This window comes from Hakea prostrata, chromosome 3 (assembly GCF_041222555.1).
Source record: "Hakea prostrata isolate BN-2017 chromosome 3, UWA_Hpros_2, whole genome shotgun sequence".
Classification (NCBI taxonomy): domain Eukaryota; kingdom Viridiplantae; phylum Streptophyta; class Magnoliopsida; order Proteales; family Proteaceae; genus Hakea; species Hakea prostrata.
In genome coordinates, this window is record NC_142602.1 from 4,524,554 (window position 1) to 4,546,160 (window position 21,607).

The following is a 21,607-nucleotide window of genomic DNA, read 5'->3' on the forward strand; positions in this document are numbered from 1 at the left end:
CTTGATCTTTTATTTCGATTTTCAGAATTTCTCGTGGATATAAATTAGGTTCAGGGAGATCGAGAAGCAACTGTTGAAGGCAGCGCAGGAATAAGGTCACAGAAAAATTTGACTAGGCGAGAGAAACCAAACCAGACGGAAATTAAGTGAATCTGGGCTTTAAAAAACTAGGCCCAATGCTTAAGTGAAGCCCAACATCTGGCCCAAGGGTTAAATCTGAAAACACAACATATGGGCTTAGATACAGATGAGGAAGTTGTATGATAAGAGGTGTTAGGTTTGATACAAAATATTAGGTATTTGATTTGAGTTATTTATTTATTTTTGTTGAGAATTGTACTGTTCATTAAGAGGCAAAACTTAACACATAGATTTTATCAATCACACAGTGGAAAATGGCCAAGCCATCAATGCCTCTAGTGACAGGGCCTCCTGGCTAGGGAATGAGCGACCTTCTTGGCCTTCCTAGAAACAAAAGAAAAATTACAAGATTCTGTATATGATGCCAGACGATGGATATCCTGTATTATTCTTATTATATATAGAGAGTGGGGGAGTGAGATTTTGTTCCTCGATCCAATGTATAATATTAAGTGCATTAGACTCTGCCTCCAAATTGCGTAGATCCAACCCCAGCCCCCTCCCCCCAAAAGGCCTTGCGAGTTGCCAATGCCTCACCCACCTCAATCTATTAAAAGGTCCAATTAACCGACTTTACAAACTTGGATTCTCCAGAGTGATCCCTAATCACATAGCCCAACCAACTTTCCAAATCTTTCTTCCTTAAAGAAGCATCGCAATTAATCTTGTAGGACCCAATACACAGGGGTTTCCAAAACGTTTGTTCCCGTGCTTTCTCTATCCCCATAATCGACCTTCCTGGTTGCTGATGAAATCCCATAAATTTCATAGCTGCCTTCGACGCTTGTGCAATTTAATCTGAAGGATGCCAATCACGTTCCTCATATATTTTAGAGTTTCTTACACGCCAAATATACCACAACAGGAAGCACATTGAGTTTCCTTGCCAAGAGTCTTCTCAATGTTATGTTCTTGATTAGTATGCAAAAAATTGCATATCTGATGAACTATGTTGAATTGAGCTCTTAACCTATTTTATATTAGGCTGGTCCAATCCAGTGTCCATTCACCAAATTGAACATTATTAAACACATAACAAGTTCACGTCAAGGTGTCAATTCACAATTCTCTTGACCTCATGGTAATGCGGAAATGGACATGCTTGGACTCATTGAAATGCCTTTCGTCTTATAAAATTAAGAAACATCAATTTAAAGCTGCATTTAGGCAAGATGGAAATTATTGCCATATATGAAACGTAGAAGGATGTAAGAGATCATTATGATTAAGACAATATTTGAATTATGTCATCCTTATCAAAACCACGCGGTAGGTCCTTGAACATCTATGACAATTACAAATGATGCTTCGCTAACTCTTGCTCTACCTCTCTCAACCTTTCTAAGAGGAATATATTTCATTGTCAAATTGGATAGAAACAAAGTAAATGCAACTTGTACGGATCATATGATCACAAAAAATTTGCAAGAAATCAAACTAAGAGGACTTCAAGTCTTCAACAGGGAATCAAGAACAAAATATCATTGAAAACTCTTTTCCCATCTTCCAATCACTAGGCGTTTGTTTACTGGAATAAAGGTGGGGTGGAAAAAAAGGGGTGGGAAAATTCTTGAAAAAAGTATAGATTTCTTACTTTTTCTTTAAATCCCAAAATGATAGATTGTTTTGTTGCTTGGGGTGGAAAAGTGGAAAACTTCAAGGAAACTTGTCTGCTAATGTAGCAGCCTCAATTTTTCCACCACATGCTATTTTAAAACCCTACATATTTAGTGGGACTTTGTGAGAAAGTTGGGAAAAGTAAAAAGTGGGACCCACCCCTATTACTTTTCCACAAAACATTTTCCTTTTCTTTTCCTTTTCCCTCACCCCACTATACATGGGACCCACATGTTTTTTTTTTTTTTTCCCACCCCGCCTTTGGAAACAAACGCAGCCTAGCTAAACTGTATTTTCTGGGGTTTTATCTTATGTTTGATGGCTTCATCCATCTAAGCTTCTGGGTTTGTAGAACTTTTGCGTTTGTTTCGGTTCTCTCCTTTTTTTCAATGAATGAAAATTTCTGTTTGAACTCAGAAAGGAAAAAAAGAAGAAAAAGATGTAATATCTATAAAAGATAATCAATCTTTTACTGATAATGTAATTTTTGCATGCAAGATGCATAATAATTACGTGAATGATAGTCGTATCAACTGCGGTGGATCATATTTATTTGAACAAATGACAGGAACAACCACCAAATAAGATCAAAATCAACTGTGGTGGATCATTTGTTTTTTGAAATGGGTTCCTTTTCTTTCAGGTTAGCTATGGATTTCTTCATTCTTTGTTGTATATGCAGGGATATCATATCTTTTCCTTGTCCATTTATGTAATACAAATCGATCTCTTCCAACCCATTGTCTCCCATAAACTTTAGAAAGATTACTGTTGATTGATAGTTATCAACAATAATCCATCAGATTTTCTCAACTTTTATCATTAATTATGTCTCCTCTACCTGCTGTGGTTCAGTAAACTCCACAAGGCATCAACTCAACATTATCACTTCTCGTTGTTAACTCCCTCCACCCTCTCAAAAAAGAAAAGAAAAATATATGATCATTTCTGGTATTAATTTCTTCATCAGATAAAGTTCTGGATGGTTGGACTGTCACTGAGAGATAGAAATCTTTGCAGGTATGATATGTGGGTCATATGGTTCTGGATGAGAGGACCACAAAGGCTTAGCACCAGAAAAAAAGAAAAAGGTCCAATCACATGTATAGATATGATCTTGCAAGAGATTATGTTTCATTTTGTCTTCTTCAATAATTGAAGCTTTTAAATTATTGACCAAGAGCTAGCTGCTTGGTTTTAGATTATATATCAAGGGCTATAGTAACCCAACAACATATGGATAACTATGTGAATAAAAACAGATATATAAATGACACAAATTAAGAGCTTTGAAGCTTTAATTATATATTAACCAAGTTGTTGCAGTATGATTCCTAGCTAGAATTTAAGCTCAAGAGATATATATTAATCAAGTTGATGTATACGTAGAACAACTTCATATATGGTGGGTGAAAGAATCTAATTAAAGACCTATAATGCCCATTAGTCTGAATTTTGATCATTTTGTTTGTATCCCTTTAATTAGTTTGATTGTTTCCTATTTAGTTACGTAATGCTTGTTTGCGCCACGTGTTTATCTCTATCTCCGTTAGGGAGTTAATGCTTATGTGTCGTTTCATATAAGGGGTGGAGAGAGATTGATATAAGAAATTATTTATGTGAGTACCCAAAGTGGCTCAATTGGTAAAAAAAAACAACACCAAGTTGCTTTGTCTTGTTGGGACAATCGAACTATGATGACCAATGTCAATTATGCCACATCCAAGGAAGGCTGATTTGATAATCTCGATCTTATAAACCCTAGACACTAACAGTGAGTATAAGTTCCTTAGGTGAAGACCAAGGGTATACACGCTTCAATCCCTCGAATTCTCTTATTGTTCACTGTGATTCCATATTTTCTGGTGTTGTTCATTGCCGGACTTTACCATCAGAGATGTTTCGCCAATCAGTCTAGTCTGAGTGGCTCTTAGCAGAATTTTAGGGTTATTTGAAGGTCAAATCAATCTCATCTTACTAGAATGATTTGATTGGCCATCTAATCCATTCAAGCAATTTCAGCAGCTAACACTCTACACAAGGGAATTTAATTAAAGACCTTCGATCAACATGGCTATGACCATATACTAGAAAGTAGAAACACCACTTTTTGTGAAAAAGAAAACCACTAAATTAAACAAATCATGGTGACCTTCATTTGTCTATTGTGAAAAATAAAAAGGAAGATGATTCATGCACGGCAAATTAATCACATGTTGTCCTTGAACGTACGATATGAAAAGCCAAGAAAAGGAAGAAGAAAAATGGTAAAAAATGGTAATCTCATGAGACTTCAGTGAAGCCAAACCACCCATCTTCATCTTTGAATTCATTTACGTATTGACAAAATGACTGAAAATACATGAAAACAACAGAACAAAGAAAGAAAGAATAAATCCACGTAGTAATTATAGCAGTAGCTAATTAAGAGCTTCATCATCTAATTATTTCTCATGTGAAAGATGGAAAGAAAAGAAAACTGAGTGACGGATTCCAAACCTTACAAACAATTCTCCTTCTTGAAACCAAACAGATCCATATCTGCAGGCCATAGGGCCAAAGAATAATTCCTTCTCTCTCTCTCTCTCTCTTTTGTCACTCTCTGTCTGCAACTTGATTATTAGTACTAGTGCAGTTCTTTTTCAAGAGGTCCCAAGGATGATGGTGACCTTATATTGTATGGCCAAACAGTGTCCTTCATTTGCTGTATTTGTCGATATCTCATACCTAATTGCCAAGTGTTCTTTTCTTTACTTACGTCGTTGTTTGGGAGATGATGATGATGGTTATAACCAACACATATATATAAACATAACCTTGAGAAGATAATTGTCTAAACCAAGTTCAATTATAGGCAATAATGGAACATTTACTATTTGGGTTATGATTTTTATTTATTAATCACTCAATTAATTCATGAAGCATTCGTGTATTGTAGAATATATTGAAGGATCATCAGAAGATTCCAATCAATTCATATAGGTAAATAAGTTAAATTAGCTTACTCGGATAAGTTAATTAACAAGGTGGAAAGAGCAAAAAATCATCCATAGTAGAGAGAAATTCACTTTTTAAGTAAAGTAATCTTGGATTTCAGGTATTTTCTCACAGTGATTATGATCTCTTTTGTCATCTTCTGGTAACAAAATTCATTTTAGATACAAGAAGACAGATTATACATGGGTTAGGTTTAGTTAATGTAGATTCTCTCCATCTAGCTTGCTCGTCAAACCATTCTCTCATACTACCCTGCCTGCCTGACACGGTAGAACGTACCTGTGAAATTAGGTTCCACTATCTCATGTGAGTATGGAAAAATGATCTGATGGACATGTTGGGTGAAAAGGATTCAAACTTGTACCAAACACCAACAAGAAAAATATTATATATCAATGGGAGCAGTACTGTGTGAGGTAGGGGATAGCTGAAACCAACAAGAACCCTAAAAGCATTACTGTAAACACTGCACAGAATTACAAATCATATGGTAAAAACATAATGCACCATGCTCTTTTGAGAATTGATAATCTGATCCAGTCTCTGAAAAACATGGGCTTTAGTTTTCTCAGAAAAAGAAAATCAACCACTGGTAGTTTTGGTGTCTGCAGGTTATTTTGATTGGTCTGAGGAGATCTGTTAGACTCCTATACTGTTTCTGCAGGTTATTTTAGTGGAGTGAAGAGATCTGTTACTGTTACTGTTACTGATATTAACTACCTCTTTATTTAAGCATCTGAAGAGAAGAGAGAGTACAAAACGTACTGTACGGACAAACTGGGGATTATTACTGGGAAAACAGAGATGGAAGACACTTAATCACACACGAATCTGTGAGAATGAATTCCTGGTTTAGGTTTACGTAGCAATCTGAAATTGAATGCAAATTTCCATTTGATGTCCTGACAAGGGACACCTTCACCATCATCTTCATGTGCAGCATGACAGATTCACTTATCAACTCCAAACCAAAACCCGAACCCATTGGTGGGCCTCTCTTTCTCTCCACCACAGCCTCTCTGCTTCCTTCCTTCTTTCTCTGATTCACTAGAATTGATTATATATATAATATGTTTCTGTGCTTCTTCCTGAATTATTAGTGTTTCCTCTCAGTTTTTCTGGTGTCTCTTTCTCTCTTCATCGATTACTCAATTTTTCTTTCAAGCTTTCTGCTACTCTCCCATGGTTCGAATTTCACTCTATCAAGAATGCCTTCACTTCCGGAACTCCAAATCTCCCTTCCAAGGTGGATTGGGATATTCCGGCAGCAAGGAGAACACTCTGACAACCATTTGGAAGATGGCAGCGGCGGAGGTGGAGTTGAAGAGGAGACTTCCGCTGCCGTCTCGGAGAGCTCTCCGGTGGAGTGCTACGCGTGCACACAGGTTGGAGTTCCTCCTTTCCATTCCACCAGTTGTGACCATGCCCATCCACCGGAGTGGGAAGCCAGTGCTGGGTCGTCGCTGATTCCAATACAATACCAGAACCCTCGTGGTTCCGCCACCACCAGAGGTGGCAGTGGCAGTGGCGTTGGAGAGTCGAAATTTAACCGCAGAATGTCGATTAAGGGGCCTTGGGGACGTGTGCTTGATCCGCGGAGCAAATTGGTACAGAGATGGAACAGAGCATTTCTGATAACGCGTGGTGTGGCTTTGGCCGTAGATCCGTTGTTCTTCTACTCGCTCTCGATTGGAAGAGACGGAGCTCCTTGCCTGTACATGGATGGTGGCCTTGCTGCCATCGTCACGGTGTTACGGACTTTGGTGGATGCGTTTCAGCTCTTCCATCTCTGCCTTCAGCTCCGACTCGCTTACGTCTCTAAGGAATCCCTCGTCGTCGGCTGTGGAAAGCTCGTCTGGGACGCAAGTGCCATCGCCTCTCACTACCTTCACTCCCTCAAGGGTTTCTGGTTCGACGTCTTCGTTATCCTACCTATCCCCCAGGTTAATTAGTTTTCTCTCTCTGAATTCGATCAGAACAGAGTCACCGCTTCCGATCGCATTGATCGCCTCAATTTTCAAATCTACTTTTCAGATTAATTTTTTAATTGGTAATTTTATTGCAGATGATTTTCTGGTTGGTAGTGCCCCAATTGATCAGGGAAGAGAAGATAAGACTGATCATGACGGTTCTTCTATTTATGTTCTTGTTTCAATTCCTACCAAAGGTCTATCACAGCATCTGCATCATGAAGAGAATGCAGAAGGTCACAGGTTATATCTTTGGCACCATCTGGTGGGGTTTTGCTCTTAATCTCATTGCCTATTTCATAGCTTCCCATGTAAGTTTTTCTTCATTTCTCTGTAATTCCCTGTGTTGTTTATCTCCTCCATCACATCAATGACTATATGAAAACAATGTGAAGGTGGCTGGGGGTTGCTGGTATGTCCTTACAATACAAAGAGTGGCTTCATGCCTTGGAAGTCAGTGTGACAGAGGGAAGAAGTGCAGGGTATTGGCTTGTTCCAATGAAGTCTGCTACCGGCTTCCATTACTAGTGGATGTAATTGATCAATGTAGTAACAATTCAACAATGGCAACGAATGGAATTCCGAATGTTCCAGTTTGTTTGAACGGCCATGGACCGTTCCCCTACGGAATCTATAAATCAGCTCTTCCCATTGTTGCAAGCAATTCTATTGTGGTTAAGATCCTTTACCCAATATTTTGGGGCTTGATGACACTCAGGTATATAGCTGAAACACTGACAATAAGTAGAAACATATATAGGAACCTGCAGGTTCTAATTTTGATTTTCATTGTTTTGTTACAGCACATTTGGTAATGATCTTGAACCTACAAGTCATTGGCTAGAAGTGATTTTCAGTATAATTGTTGTGCTCAGTGGTTTAATGCTTTTCACTCTATTGATTGGAAACATTCAGGTTAGTTTGCATGCTTTGAATGAACATATATAAAGAAAATTTTCTCTAGTTAGTCATTGTGATCAGTTGCAAAGTTGTAATATGCATAGGTATTTCTGCATGCTGTCATGGCAAGAAAGAGGAAGATGCAGTTAAGGTGTAGAGACCTGGAATGGTGGATGAGGAGAAGACAGTTACCATCTCGTCTGAGGCAGAGAGTTCGCCATTTTGAAAGTCATAGATGGGCTGCTATGGGTGGAGAAGATGAGATGGACTTAATCAAAGACTTGCCTGAAGGACTCCGCCGAGATATTAAGCGCCATCTCTGCGTGGATCTCATCAGGAAGGTAAACAAAGGAAAGTTAATAGGATCACCTAAGCTGGTCCAGACACCTCAGTTACATTGGCTGAGACCAGCATATCCATCTGGGTTTGATGTTGTTCTTCAGATACATTCTTTTTCAGATTTTGGTTAGCTTAATCACATGTACTGATAATGTTTTTTGTGCAGGTACCCTTGTTCCAAAACTTGGATGATCTAATCCTTGATAACATTTGTGACAGGGTTAAGCCCTTAGTCTTCTCTAAGGATGAAAAGGTACAAAACCATATATGAAAACTTGAGATGAATACTGAACTGGGTTATTTGTATTCTCTCCATCTTAAGTGATTCTTGCATCCATGAATGCAGATAATCAGAGAAGGAGACCCAGTGCAAAGAATGGTATTTGTGGTGAATGGTCAGTTGAGCAGTAACCAAAAACTAAGTAAAGGCATTGTAGCAACATGTACATTAGGCCCTGGCAGCTTCCTAGGGGATGAACTTCTTTCATGGTGCCTTCGCCGCCCATTCATCGATCGTCTCCCTGCTTCATCGGCCACATTTGTCTGCATCGAACCAACAGAAGCATTTGGTCTAGATGCACATAGCCTTCGCTTCATCACTGAACACTTCCGCTACAAATTTGCCAATGAAAGGCTTAAGAGGACAGCCAGGTACTACTCTTCCAACTGGAGGACATGGGCAGCTGTGAATGTACAATTAGCATGGCGTCGTTACATAAAGAGAACAAGGGGTCCTATGATTCAGGGGATTGAAAATGGCAATGGCAATGGCAATGGTAATGGCGACAGCGATCGACTCCTTATGCGCTATGCTGCACTATTCATGTCTCTTAGACCACATGATCATCTTGAGTAAGAAGAGCTTGAAGCTACCCTGGGTGTTCTATCTACCCAAATCCTAGTGTTTAATTTGCATAAATTATATGATTATGTGTACTCCCCTCACGGATTTGCATGTTCGAAAGCCTTCTGCACCGGGTTTGCCTTTTCTATGTGATGGGTGATGGGTTAAGTATTCCTTTTGAAACACCAGCCCAGCCAAAATTACTCTAATTTCAACCTAGCCCATCTGGGCCTAAGTTTAGGGTTAAGAGATCTCATGAGACCAAACCCGTTCCTGCTTCTCTTACAAGTCTGAATCTTCTAAACTCTCTTAAGACCTACCATAATTCTATAAATTAAAAAGGACAAACTCCTGAATTTATAATTGATTATATCTATTACCCCTGAAAAAATAAATTATAAATATTTTTTTGCAGTTAAATTATTAAAATTAAATAATGATATTATCACCAAGCAATGTATATGAAATACCAAATTTACTTTTATTATGAAAAGATTGTGTAGAATAGCATATTTGGACCTTGCAAGCTCAAGAATTATTTGTGTTTTTTGAGGCGTTGGAAACTTTTGAGCTCTGGGTTCTCTCATTTGTAGATGGGTTACCCCACTTTTTAGTGTTTGAATTTTACATTTTTAAAATTTGAGATTTCTATCTCAAATGGGTGCTGCTTCTTTTCTCAAATTTCACATACCCAATTTAACAAACACAATTGATATTTGTGGACTTGCAGTTTAAAATGATTTTGGATTTCTCTTTTCTTGTTTTCTAGAACATATAAATCAAACAATAGCAACAACAACGATAGTGGGTTTTTGGGCAGTATTGATAATCAGAGCTGATTCTCTCCCTGCACAAGCCTGGATGAATCATTATCAAACAATCACGTCTTGCCCCTACCAAACACTCATAAGCTGAGAATTTTCAGTCATGCCAAGCTCAAGTCTGCCACAAGGAACTTCAAACCTGATTTGATGATGGAGAGGGTGGTTTTGGGAAGGTTTTCAAGGGTTGGCTTGATTAGAAAAGTAAAAACCTACGTGTCTTTAAATAGAAAAACTAAAGGCGACTGTGACCTACCGATAGCTAAATATTCCGAGAGCATAGATGAACTGAGGAGCGAAGGAGAGGTCATGAGAGAAGAGAGACAATAGAGCAAGGGGTTGAGGACAAAATGGTATTGTAAAAAATATTTTTATAATTAAGGATAAACTTGGTATTTGTAATACTTGTTTAGTGATAATATTGCAATTTAACTTTGATATTTAATTATAAGGGGTATTTGTAATTAATTTTTTTTAAGGATAGTATATGTAATTGATTGCAGAACTAGGGTATCCATATTTAATTTGTCCGATTAAAAAATAATAATAAAATAATAAAAATACACCTTCTAAACTCTATCATTTGCTTTTCGAGAATATTTGTGAGAGAGCTAAAACCCACGTGACAATATAATTGAAAATTGTGAATCTATGACATGATTTCACTTAAATCTTATGTATCAAGTTGATCAAGCACAGTGGGGGCACTCTCTTATGCGACGCAGGTAACATTAAGAAACTCTTGAATTCAAACCTCAATTCTTGCACACTTTTCTCCCCGTCCCCTTCCATGCTTGGGCTTATGGGCACACAGTCTTTGTGACCCGACGATAACAATTAAATAAAAAGGACGATTAAGTATCCGAAAAACTTTCAACAGATTAGGCCTTAATAAACTAGAAAAATTATACCACAATGGGTAACGATAATTAGTATGGTTGATTTGTTGCATATGACAATTCAAGTTCAAGTGCTATGTAATAGATACTAATGATAGAGAGTTCACCACTCAATTAAAAATGGAAGAGCTTCTAAATCAAGTCATGAAATACTCTATCTCTAATGCCCCGCATCTTTTTCTAGTATTATTTTATTATTGTGGGCGAACGTGTCATTGTGATCGAGGTCAGACATCGTTTGTGGGTCCCACAACAATGGAATTAGACTTAACGAAAACGAGGAAATGATCGGCAGTTTTCCAACTTGAGCCCCGTGAGCACCTGCCAGTGGGCCCTGCATAAGATATTACAGCGGGCCCACAAGCCCATAACAAAGCCCATTAGTCCTATAATTAAATATATATTATATGTATAATAATATATATTATATGTATAATTATATACGTGTATATATATATATATATATTATATATATTATATATCATATATATTACCGACTGGGGCCGACTTAAGAGAGATTAGAGGAGGAGGTGGCATTTAGGATAAGGTTGAGAAATCGATGCAGAAAAGGAGAGGCGATGCGTGGAAACGAGAGGAAGGTTAGTTGAGAGAGAAGAGTGGAGTGAAGAATAAAGAAGTTCGAAGAGGAGAAAGAATTTTACTTGTACGTGGAAGGGAAGTGAAGGCAAGAAAATCAGAGGGAATAACGTAGAGAAGAGAGAGGAAGTAGAGGAGGAAAGAGCAAGGAAAGAGAAAGGGAAGTACTTGCAGTTGCAGTTGCAGAATGTACAGGAAGGAGAGAGAAAGAATGAAGAATGAATAATAAGGCCATTAAATGAGAAAGATGGTAGAGTTGGAAGATTAATGGGAGTTGTTACTTGTCCGTGGGGTGAGTTGAGTTGAGAGAACAGAGAAGAAGAGTTAAGGAGAGAGAAAATAAGTGGAGTGTTTAAGAAATTGAAGAAGAAAGAAGCCATTAAAGAATATTAAGAAGAGAAGAGAAGAGACAGAACGTGCAAGAGGAGAGAAAGAAAAGTGAGCTAGAGGAGAGAGAAGAAGTGGAAGTGAAGTGAAGCATAGAGGGAAATAGAGATAAAGGGCAGCCATTAAAGGCCTTAGAGGAGAACGTGGAGAAGAGGAGAGAGAAGGAGTGGAAGCAGAGGAGAGAGGAGAGAAATGAGAGAAATAGAGAAAGTGGAGGGAAGCCATTAAAGGAAGAGGAGAGAGGAGTGGGGAGAAGAGGAGAGAGAGAGGGAGTGGAGACAGAAGAGGAAGACAAGAAAGGAGAGAGAAGAAAACCGTGGGGAGGAGAGAGAAAGGAGGAGAGAGAGAGAAAGAAAATAATATAAAAAGGGAAGGCATGAAGTAAGACTGAAAAGTGAAAAGATTGAGTCCGTGCCGATGGCAATCCCCACGGTGTGTAAGGCCTTGTGCCTAGAAGCCACCCACTCGGTGGTGAAGAGAGAGCCACTCCGGTGGTGAAGAGACCGAAGCACAGCATCGGTGGTGAAGAGACCACACCCGGTGGTGAAGAGCCACCCCCCCCTGTCGTGGTGAAGAGACGAAGCCACTTCGGTGGTGAAGACGAAGCCACTTCGGTGGTGAAGAGATATGTGCATCCTCTGGATTTGCCTAGGCACAAGACTATAATGTCGGATAAGCTGAAATGCAAGTAAAAGAAAAGGGAAAAGGAAAAAGGAAAAAGAAAAAAGAAAAGAAAAAGAAAAATGAACAGGAAAAGGAAAAAGAAAGGAAAGTTTGGAATGTATGATGTTATATGATTTTGATGACGGTGATGTGATGATTGATACATGATAAATGTGCGCACTTACATGGTTGTCTTTATTGCTTGCGGCGCAAAGCTCATTATTGTAAATGTGCAGAGCTCGGATTCATGATAAAGGCAAGGTGTTGCCATCGTCAATGCCTTTAAAGTTGTAGATGTAATCTCATTCATTTAGTTACGTTTGATGTTTGTATGAGGGAATGATATATTTCTTTGAGACGCATGTATTGATCAGACACCGTTGAAAGGTCAAATGTAAATATAACCTTTAGGTGTACATATATATGTTTATGAGGCAAATTGTCAACAGGTTGTTTGTTTTTGAGAATGTTTTGTCTAGCATTTGTTTTAATGATTAAAAGAGGTGTTAAAGAAGGGGACACGTGCCTAGTGGAATGTACATGATGTGGAAACTACGGTTGGTAATGTAGAAAATTGAGAACCTAAAGCAAATGCAGACAATCATACACTAAATATAAAGAATTGATTACAATGAGATCTTACCTAAATCACTGTCGGAAATATGATTACAACCACCCATCTTCATACCTCCCAGATCATTATAGGAAAAGGACTTTTTTTTACCCATTTGGTTGTGAAAATTTTTGGATTCATGAAATATAGAAATTCATCTTTTTACATTAAAAACGTGAATATGTAGATTTATACATATGGGGTGAAATCCATGCACTAAATATTTGTGCATTCACAAAAATTCTGTTGACCAAACAGTTTTTCATAATGAAATTTCCACAAATTTAGGTTAACCAAACAGTTAATTTTATGAATTATAACTCCATAGATTTGAAATCTATAAATTTGAAATCTCCATACTCATGTAACCAAACAAGCCCTTAGGAGATTTAAATTTAGGGTTTTCCATTTGTAGAGGTTCCGCTCTAACCAAATATGAGCAACACATACAAAAAAATAAAAGAACATTCTCTACAAATATATGTGATATCTATGCAAGTCAAACCCACGACCTCTTCACTAAGAGGGGTTGATTTCACCACTAAAACAGCTCTGCGTTGGCTGCACCTTTCATTTAGAATCAAGGTTTAGAAAAAGAAAAGAAAAAAACCCTCCATTTTCTTTTGTTCCATCGCAAGCTTTAGCTTCAAGCAAGCTGAAACTACACATGTCGGTCAGAAACTTTGCATTGAGAGCTTCAAGTTGTTCATGAACTTTCTAACATTCACTTTCCAGAATAGATCCTCTCCAGTACATTAGTTGACGTGCAAGTTTAAATGCATGCCAGATTGATCTAAATCTATATTGAAAAGGCAACAAGGACCACACAAAAGGAATGAGAAATGATGAACTGTTCCTTAGTAATGGATGCTTTCTGATACGTATGTTTCCATAACGTGAAGAAGAGGCAAACAGTTCATGGTGGGGGCCTGTGATACAGAAAAAGAGACCAACAGAATGTGCTTGAGACAAGATGAGATCCAACAGTTTGGCAGCCGACAACAAAAAAACATCACGTTTTATATAATTAGCTCTAAAAACTAGAGTTGGTATTTCAAATAGGGCCCTGCAATACCTACCTGAGCTAAAGATCATCAATGGAATTGATAATTCTATAACCATCTGCAAATCTGGCTCTGTTTTGGTTAATTTGGTTACATTACAGAGGTCTTTTTAATACTGTGTCTATCTAAATACAGTAATTAGTGTAACAAATCATCAATAACAGAGACAGGGAAGGTAAGGCAGATCCAACTCAAAAGGTAAATAATGCGTGCAATGGCCTTTGTAATGAGTTCCAAAAACTGAGTCAACCTGAGATCTGCAAAAAGAAAGGAGGGGGAAGAGTGGTGGGGGAGATTGAAAAAGTTAGATATTCATTCATCCACACATTTAGAGTTTGGATTTCGCTTGTGTTGCAGGCTTGCAACGCTACTGCAACAACAGGCTGTTTCATTGCAGCCAAGTGGTTATGGGTTCAAGTTAGGAAGAAAAATAAACTCTATTATATAGGGATAAAGGGTTATCAGATCCCGCAATTGCTTGTATCGGAAGAAGTAGGGTAACTAAAGTCCAAGATCTTGCTCAGAACAACATAATACAGATATAAGAAAATTGGAGATCATTCTACCAAACACCTTCTTTTCATTTTGAAGATTGTAAACAAGCATAAGTAATGCCATAATTTGAGAGTCATGTGTGTCTCCTTGAAGGCACAATGTGTAAATTCAACATAATTAGGTCCCCACTGCATGAGAATCTAATTCACCTATAAAATGAGAAGACCTTTCACTCAGCAGACATACACTGCAGTCATCAGTTACAAAAAAAAAAAAATTTACTTAGCCACCACCACCTTCACCACTATCAGATCATCCAAGAGAGAGCCGCACCAAGCTACCATGGTCTCTGTGGGAAGCAACTCCAAGCATGTCTGTGTGATTGGGGCAGGTCCTTCAGGGCTAGTTGCAGCAAGAGAGCTTAGAAAAGAAGGGCACACTGTAGTTGTCTTGGAACAAAACCATGACATTGGAGGACAGTGGCTATATGAACCCAAAGTAGAGAATCAGGATCCCTTAGGGAAAGGGTCTATCTTGGAAGTTCATGGCAGTGTGTATGCCTCCCTTAGACTGGCTACTCCTAGGGAGATCATGGGCTATAGTGACTTCCCATTTGTAGCTAAGAAGGGTAGAGATAAGAGAAGATTTCCTGGACACAGAGAGCTGTTCTTGTACCTGAAGGACTTTTGTGACTGGTTTGGATTGAGGGAGATGATAAAGTTTAACACCAGAGTTGAGTATGTGGGTATGGTTGATTCTTCCATGTTTGGCAAAGATATAAAATGGACTGTAAAAAGCAAAGATAGGATGTCTGAAAAGGTAATGGAAGAAGAATTTGATGCAGTTGTGGTAGCTACAGGTCATTATTCTCAGCCTCGGTTGCCCACAATTAAAGGTAATGTGTGTCTCTCTGTTCCATGGAACTTGAAGTTAGTTGACAGATTGTATTAATTATTTGTCTTTGGGAAACTATAAAGGAATGGATGCATGGAAAAGGAAGCAAATGCACAGCCACATTTACAGGTGTCCAGAGCCATTCAGGAATGAGGTGAGAAATCATCCATTAATGTTTCTCTTTTTCTTGTTTTGACTAATGGAAGTATTCTCCCTGAGACTGTGTTCTGATCAGCATTTATGATTTTGCTTCAATATTGATCAATAGATTACTATCTTAAATTCTGAACTGAAATGTATTAACCAACAGTTCCCATTCTCTTTTTCTTGTTTTGACTAATGAAAGTATTATCCCTGAGATTGTGTTCTGATCAGCATTTATTATTTTGCTTCAATATTGATCAATAGATTACAATCTTAAATTCTGAACTGAAGTGTATTAACCAACAGTTCCCATTCTATAGGTTGTGGTGGTGGTCGGAAATTCAATGAGTGGACAAGATATATCAATAGAACTTGTAGACATAGCCGCAGAAATTCATCTCAGTGCAAAATCCCTGGAAATTTCACCAGGCTTAGCTAAAGTAATAAACAAATATGAAAACTTGCTCCTACATCCACAGGTACTCCCTTACTCTGTTTTCTTCTATGTATGAACTATGTAAAGGAAAATTTTCCAGGTTAGCACTAGTTTGCATTGACTGCATTTCTATTGAAGGGAAAGTGTAATCAGGAAAAATTGAATATGCAGATTGACTCCCTTTATGACGATGGACGAATTCAATTTGTTGATGGCTCTTGGGTAATTGCAGACTCCATCATTTACTGTACTGGGTAATTATCATATTGACTATGGGTTTCTCTTACTATAACAGTCAACAACATGTATCATCCAAGCTCAAACATAATTTAACCCCAGAATATGGGGAAGAGAAAAGATGCAAGATTTGTATTAATACGAACTTGATTCATGTATAGGTACTCATATTCCTTCCCATTTCTTGACACCAAAGGTATAGTGGTGGTGGATGATGACAGAGTGGGACCATTATATGAGCATACATTCCCACCATCACTTGCTCCCTCTCTCTCATTTGTGGGAATACCCAGAAAGGTAAACATTATTACCTGTGAACTGTATGCTTTCAATTCCAACCTATACTAAATTAGAAGATCTAAACCATGCATCATTAAAGAAATTTTAGTAATTCAATACTGGACTCACTGACAAGTTCCCTTTGACTTCAATATATAGATCATAGGCTTTCCTTTCTTTGAATCACAAGCAAAATGGATTGCTCAACTCCTATCTGGGAAAAGAACACTGCCATCTTGGGATGAAATGATGCATTCTGTCAAGGAATTTTATCACTCAAGAGAAGTTGCGGGCATTCCAAAGCATAATACACATGATATTGCGGAGTTTGAGGTAAGCAATTCTCTTCCCACTTTATTCATTCTTTGCTTTTGGTTCTTGTATGGACAATGCTTGAAACCTGGCAAACCAGGAGGGTCTACCAGTGAGAACACACCTCTATATATGATTTCTTATTTGATATTAAAGAGAGAGAGAGAGAGAGAGAGAGAGAGAGAGGAGAGAGAGAGAGAGAGAGAGAGAGGAGAGAGAGAGAGAGAGAGAGAGAGAGAGAGTGCCTGTACCAGAAAATCTTGATCATATCCAATCCAACATTAGAAGCCTTAATGTAAGAAATTCTCTTATATTTAAAATAACTCTAACATCAAGTCTTCTGCCCTGCAGTACTGTGACAAGTATGGGGAAAACTGCGGATTCCCACATTTAGAAGATTGGAGGAAGGAACTCTGTATATCAGCTCTAGTGAATGCCCATAACAACTTGGAAACATATCGTGATTCTTGGGATGATTGTAAACTCCTTGAAGTTGCTCACCAGAGCCCTCATTTCACCCAATTCAGCCCTGATGTTTATGGAGTGAAGGATGTTCTATAAATTTATTGATATCATTTTTCATGACAATTTAACATGCAGTCTGGAATTCTGGGAGAAAGTGAGAAGAGATGAGCATCAAACACTTCATAATGTTTTGGCGAAGTTCAGTTTTGTAATTCATTTGATCAGTTTCCAAATAGATTGTGAACAATAAATATCATCAATATGAAGCATTCTCGTTTATCTAGGTACTTGTTATGTTAATAATACAAGTGTTTGGTATAAGTAGGACTACTTAAATGTTAAGTAAGCCCCTAGAGAACTTAATTCAGCTGTGATTTCTTAACTAGGTTTGTCTTCGAAAGGGTTGCAATAGAGTTTTTGTCAATTCATCAACTAATATTGTGTGATCTGCGATTAGTGGCTGTAAAAGTTCATTCTTTCTAGTCCTGATCTTTATGGGACTTCCTCAAGGAGGAGGAGGGGTAGGGGGAAGGAGAGTCAGGAAGGCTCATGATCAGGATTTTATGTTTCATAGAGGAAACATATTTAGAAAGCATTGCAACCGTACCAATGTAACCAAAAGTTTGTCAGACAACTGAGATCAGACTACGAAGTGTTGGTATGGAGATGATCAAATCTATATCAACCTATAGAAGGTCAGTAATGGGTTACTTGAGCTGCAGCAAATGCAGTCAACCGGTAAGTACAGCCTGATTGCAGTCTTGCATAAAGGGCTCTTGTTTTGTTCCAGGTTAAGACAAACCAACCTAAAGTTGGACAAACCTGAAACATTCCAGGGTCGCCAAACAAGTCCTATATACTTGGGCTACTAACTTTTGAACACTAGCACCATCAGTTCAGTCCCCATCCTCAGCATCTACTCTCATTTCCTTGTCAGACTCATTATCATCTTCTTCATCATTAGTTTGGAATTCATCCTTCTGTTTTAGAATTCATCAACCAAACTAAAAGAGGGGGGGGACAATACAAAGAGATCTAAGGGCGAGGCCCAGCCAAAAGAAAACAACAAAGATCAAATGCCAGAAAACTAAATAAACCAACAGCAACAAGACCTAGTTTTTGCCCTACCCTTTTTCTTCTTTTTCCTAGGGGACTTGAAGTCAACAATAAAATCTCCGTTGACTTGGAATCAGTCCTTGGGAGCCTGGTTGCTTCTCCTACAACCCTTGAGATCATAGACAGGGGTAGGGATGTTGAACTTAGGAGCCACCTCCAAGGTTTCCTGATCGTCCAACGAGATAGGGTGAACATTGGAGATGGCAGGGAAACACGAGAAAGAGAATGTGCTAGCCAAACTGTTGAGGAAGTTCGAAATCACCCAGCTGGGGAGGAGGAAAGGAGGAAGAAGGGGATAAAGCAGTAGGATTTGGGCTGGAGGGGGAAGGACGACACATTAAGGTGGGTAGGGAAAGAGGGCCGGGGGGGGGGGTAGGCTGGATGTAAGGGGAGAGAGATAGGGAGAGACAGGGGCAGGGAGAGAGGAAGGAGTGGACCATGGGGAGGGGAGAGAGAGGACTGGGCACAGGAGGAAATGACTCAGATTGGCTGCAGGAAGGGGTGGGCCAAAAGAAGGAAGAAGGTTAGAGGGGTAATGGGCCTGGGTTGGGAGGAGGGTAAAGGGGTGGGCTGAATGGAAGGAGAGAGTAAGAGGGGGGAAATGACAGGGGGAGATAAAGATCTCACAGGAGGGGTTTTCGGCGGGAGAAATTATGAAGACAGGGGGATGAGAGAATTGGGAGAGAGGGCCAGGCCCAGACGGTAAAGGTTGGGGGTGTGTGTGGAGGGTTTCAATGAGACAAGAGGGAGAGACAGAATTCATCCCTAGTATCTTTTTTTTGGTTAAATTCATCCTTAGTATCATTCCTTCATCCTCTAGAGCTTCAATTAATATCTATGGAAGAATAAACAAATAAAATGGATGAAGACTGAATATGAACTCGTTGTTTCACACGAAATGAGCACGTACACCATGAAAACATCAAAAGTATCAGTGAAGCACTATAGAGTTAATTATGTATAGAAGTCGAATTTTTCAAGTATGAATAATAGATCAATGTCACTTGATTCACATAGGCATCAAGCAGATCTGCATTATGTTAACAAGATATTCAAAATCTTCCCTGGGAAACTTTTCTCTAGGAAATTGCAAGAAGATTTCTAATCCCAAGCAGAAAAAAAAAAGCATCCACTGCAATCATGAGAGGAATTGGAACCCAATTTCAAGATTTGAGTAATCAGATCAATCTCAAGAACTGCCAAATAAAAAACAGAAATAAGGTTGTCTTTAAGCCATCCTTTGATATTTAAATGCCGGGGTAAGTGTTTCCTGTCAAGGAGTGTGGATGCTAAAGCTGCATGAGACCCAAACCATGCCCTCCTTTGGTTCAATCCATGGGAGAGGTCGTTTTATATGAGGAGAGAAACAGACACAAGGGTCCTGGCATGGAAGCCACACTCCCAGATAAGAAACTTTCTTTCACAAATGAATGAAACCTAGTCACCTATTGAAATAGTTGAAACCACAATTAAACTTCTGTTACATGCCACTCTTTCAGAAAATTTTCAGATTCAAATTTGCATTTTAATAGAGTACTAGCTTTCTGCAAAACAATTAAAATGCTTAATTAAGAGATAGTAGCCCCAGCACTAGGCGTAGGAGTGTTATATAACAATGAAGGATATAGAGTACCATTGGGACATACCATGCACGGATCACACAATGAGTGTGGCCAATCTCTGGTGACTCCAAACTACAAAAGAGATAAGCATAGCCATCCAGTTATACTCAAGCATTGCCGAAGTCTACCTGAACGGAAAAGGCTGACACTGATGTTGTTGCATATTTCTAACGAGGTTTTCCATAGCATATATGTTAGAAAACTCCTCACACGAACTGATCCTTGGTGGGCTCGAGGAGCCATTAGTCACCACCATATCCTACTAAGTGGTGTACAACTAGTTGAAATAAGGATTACTGGGGTTGGAATCCTTACCCACCAGCTGTGTAATGCAGTCCATTTTTCTGCCGATTGCTCGGCCTAAGCATGACTGGTTTGTCCCTAGATGGCAAACCAGGGAGAAAGAAATGGATGGGGATAATAGTCATCCCCCCACATGGTAGGAAGAACACATCTTCTAGTCATCAATTGGGCAAATTCTTCAAACCTTGTCTCCTTGAGCACACTTGAACTGATCATAGCATCCAAGTACAAGGTCACAATTTACAAGACCTATACTTCTTGAGTTAAAAGGAATCCTGGGCACTAACTTGTACTAATCAATACATGGAAGAAGTTATAACTTGGTCATAAATTTTAAAGCAGTAAAACGAAAATAAGGACTATACAGTGCCAATTGGAGCAAAGACTCAGGTGCCATGATGGGAGTTCAATCAGGACAAGCCCAAGGCATATCATGAAAATTGAAATGCCCATACATGACAAAGGCACAACTAATAAAAGAAACGACCATAAGAAAAAAGGTTGACGGTTCCAAAAAAAAGATATCCAACAAGGAAGGAGTCATTCGGGCATTTTATCAAACAAAAGGAAGCCACCCACGAGGGGTGAGGAAGTTGCGCACAGCAAATGGGTGGACATACAGCTAACCCACCAGGGTCACAGGCCAAGTGCAGATGGGAAGTTTGTTAAACACATCATTTGGAGTTTGGGTCGCTCCAAGGCTGTGCTGCATCATTGAGATCTTCAGAGTAGGCAGGCGACTGAGGTGCATCGTTAGTTAAAAGTGAAAGAGACTGATGTTGCACTTGCACACTTATTATTTCAGTTGGTTTTGGTTTAAGTGTTGGGACTTAGGAGTAGAGAAACAATAGGAAAAATGGAAGAAAAACGGAGAGAGATTTGTGAATTCTATTTAAATTATTTTAATTTGGGAAGTTTACCGTGCCTCTCATAGTTGAACTCCTAATATTAATGTCCGTTCCTGAGTTACCCAATTTATGAAAGAGACAATCTTATATTACTAACCGTCTAGGTTAGTTTGTATTTGTTTACCCAAAAAAAAAAAATGGTTAATTTGTATTTATCTATTTTCAAGAAAACCATAAAACATAAATTCTAAGAAAAAAATATGGCTAAAGAGGAGAAAATAGAAAAAGTATTTATACGCAAATAGAAATAACGAAAATGCAATAATGAAAAAAATAGAAGTTATTGAAAACGATAGATGAAGAATAAGCCAAGATAAGTCAAGTGTAAAGTTATTTGTTCAAGGGTATTTTGTATTTTTAAAAAAATTTAACTTGCTTACATCCATGCTTCACTTTAAGTCTTTAACCATACTTCACTTTAATTTTATAACAACATTGGTGTCATTGATATTTTTTTCTCCTATAAAGAGTCTAATTGATAAATTAGGTAATTCAAATGATGATATTAATTTTAAAAAATAACTAAATATTTCTATTAATTTTT

General features: G+C 38.4%; 2 protein-coding genes across 2 annotated transcripts; both read left to right on the top strand.

Annotated features, from left to right (window-relative positions):
- Positions 1 to 5,785: 5,785 nt before the first annotated feature.
- Positions 5,786 to 9,513, top strand: DND1 (Cyclic nucleotide-regulated ion channel family protein). The gene is made up of 7 exons (XM_089148287.1): positions 5,786 to 6,698; positions 6,821 to 7,036; positions 7,121 to 7,443; positions 7,529 to 7,640; positions 7,730 to 7,966; positions 8,131 to 8,217; positions 8,311 to 9,513. The coding sequence occupies exons 1-7, from the start codon at positions 5,964 to 5,966 to the stop codon at positions 8,818 to 8,820; spliced, it is 2,220 nt and encodes a 739-aa protein (XP_089004413.1). The 5' UTR covers positions 5,786 to 5,963; the 3' UTR covers positions 8,821 to 9,513.
- Positions 9,514 to 14,384: 4,871 nt separating this feature from the next.
- LOC149020184 (flavin-containing monooxygenase FMO GS-OX-like 9) lies at positions 14,385 to 17,393 on the top strand. The gene is made up of 7 exons (XM_089148288.1): positions 14,385 to 15,242; positions 15,325 to 15,395; positions 15,706 to 15,864; positions 15,993 to 16,075; positions 16,220 to 16,355; positions 16,497 to 16,670; positions 17,001 to 17,393. Exons 1-7 carry the CDS (start codon positions 14,564 to 14,566, stop codon positions 17,208 to 17,210), a joined length of 1,512 nt encoding a protein of 503 aa, XP_089004414.1. The 5' UTR covers positions 14,385 to 14,563; the 3' UTR covers positions 17,211 to 17,393.
- Positions 17,394 to 21,607: the final 4,214 nt, after the last annotated feature.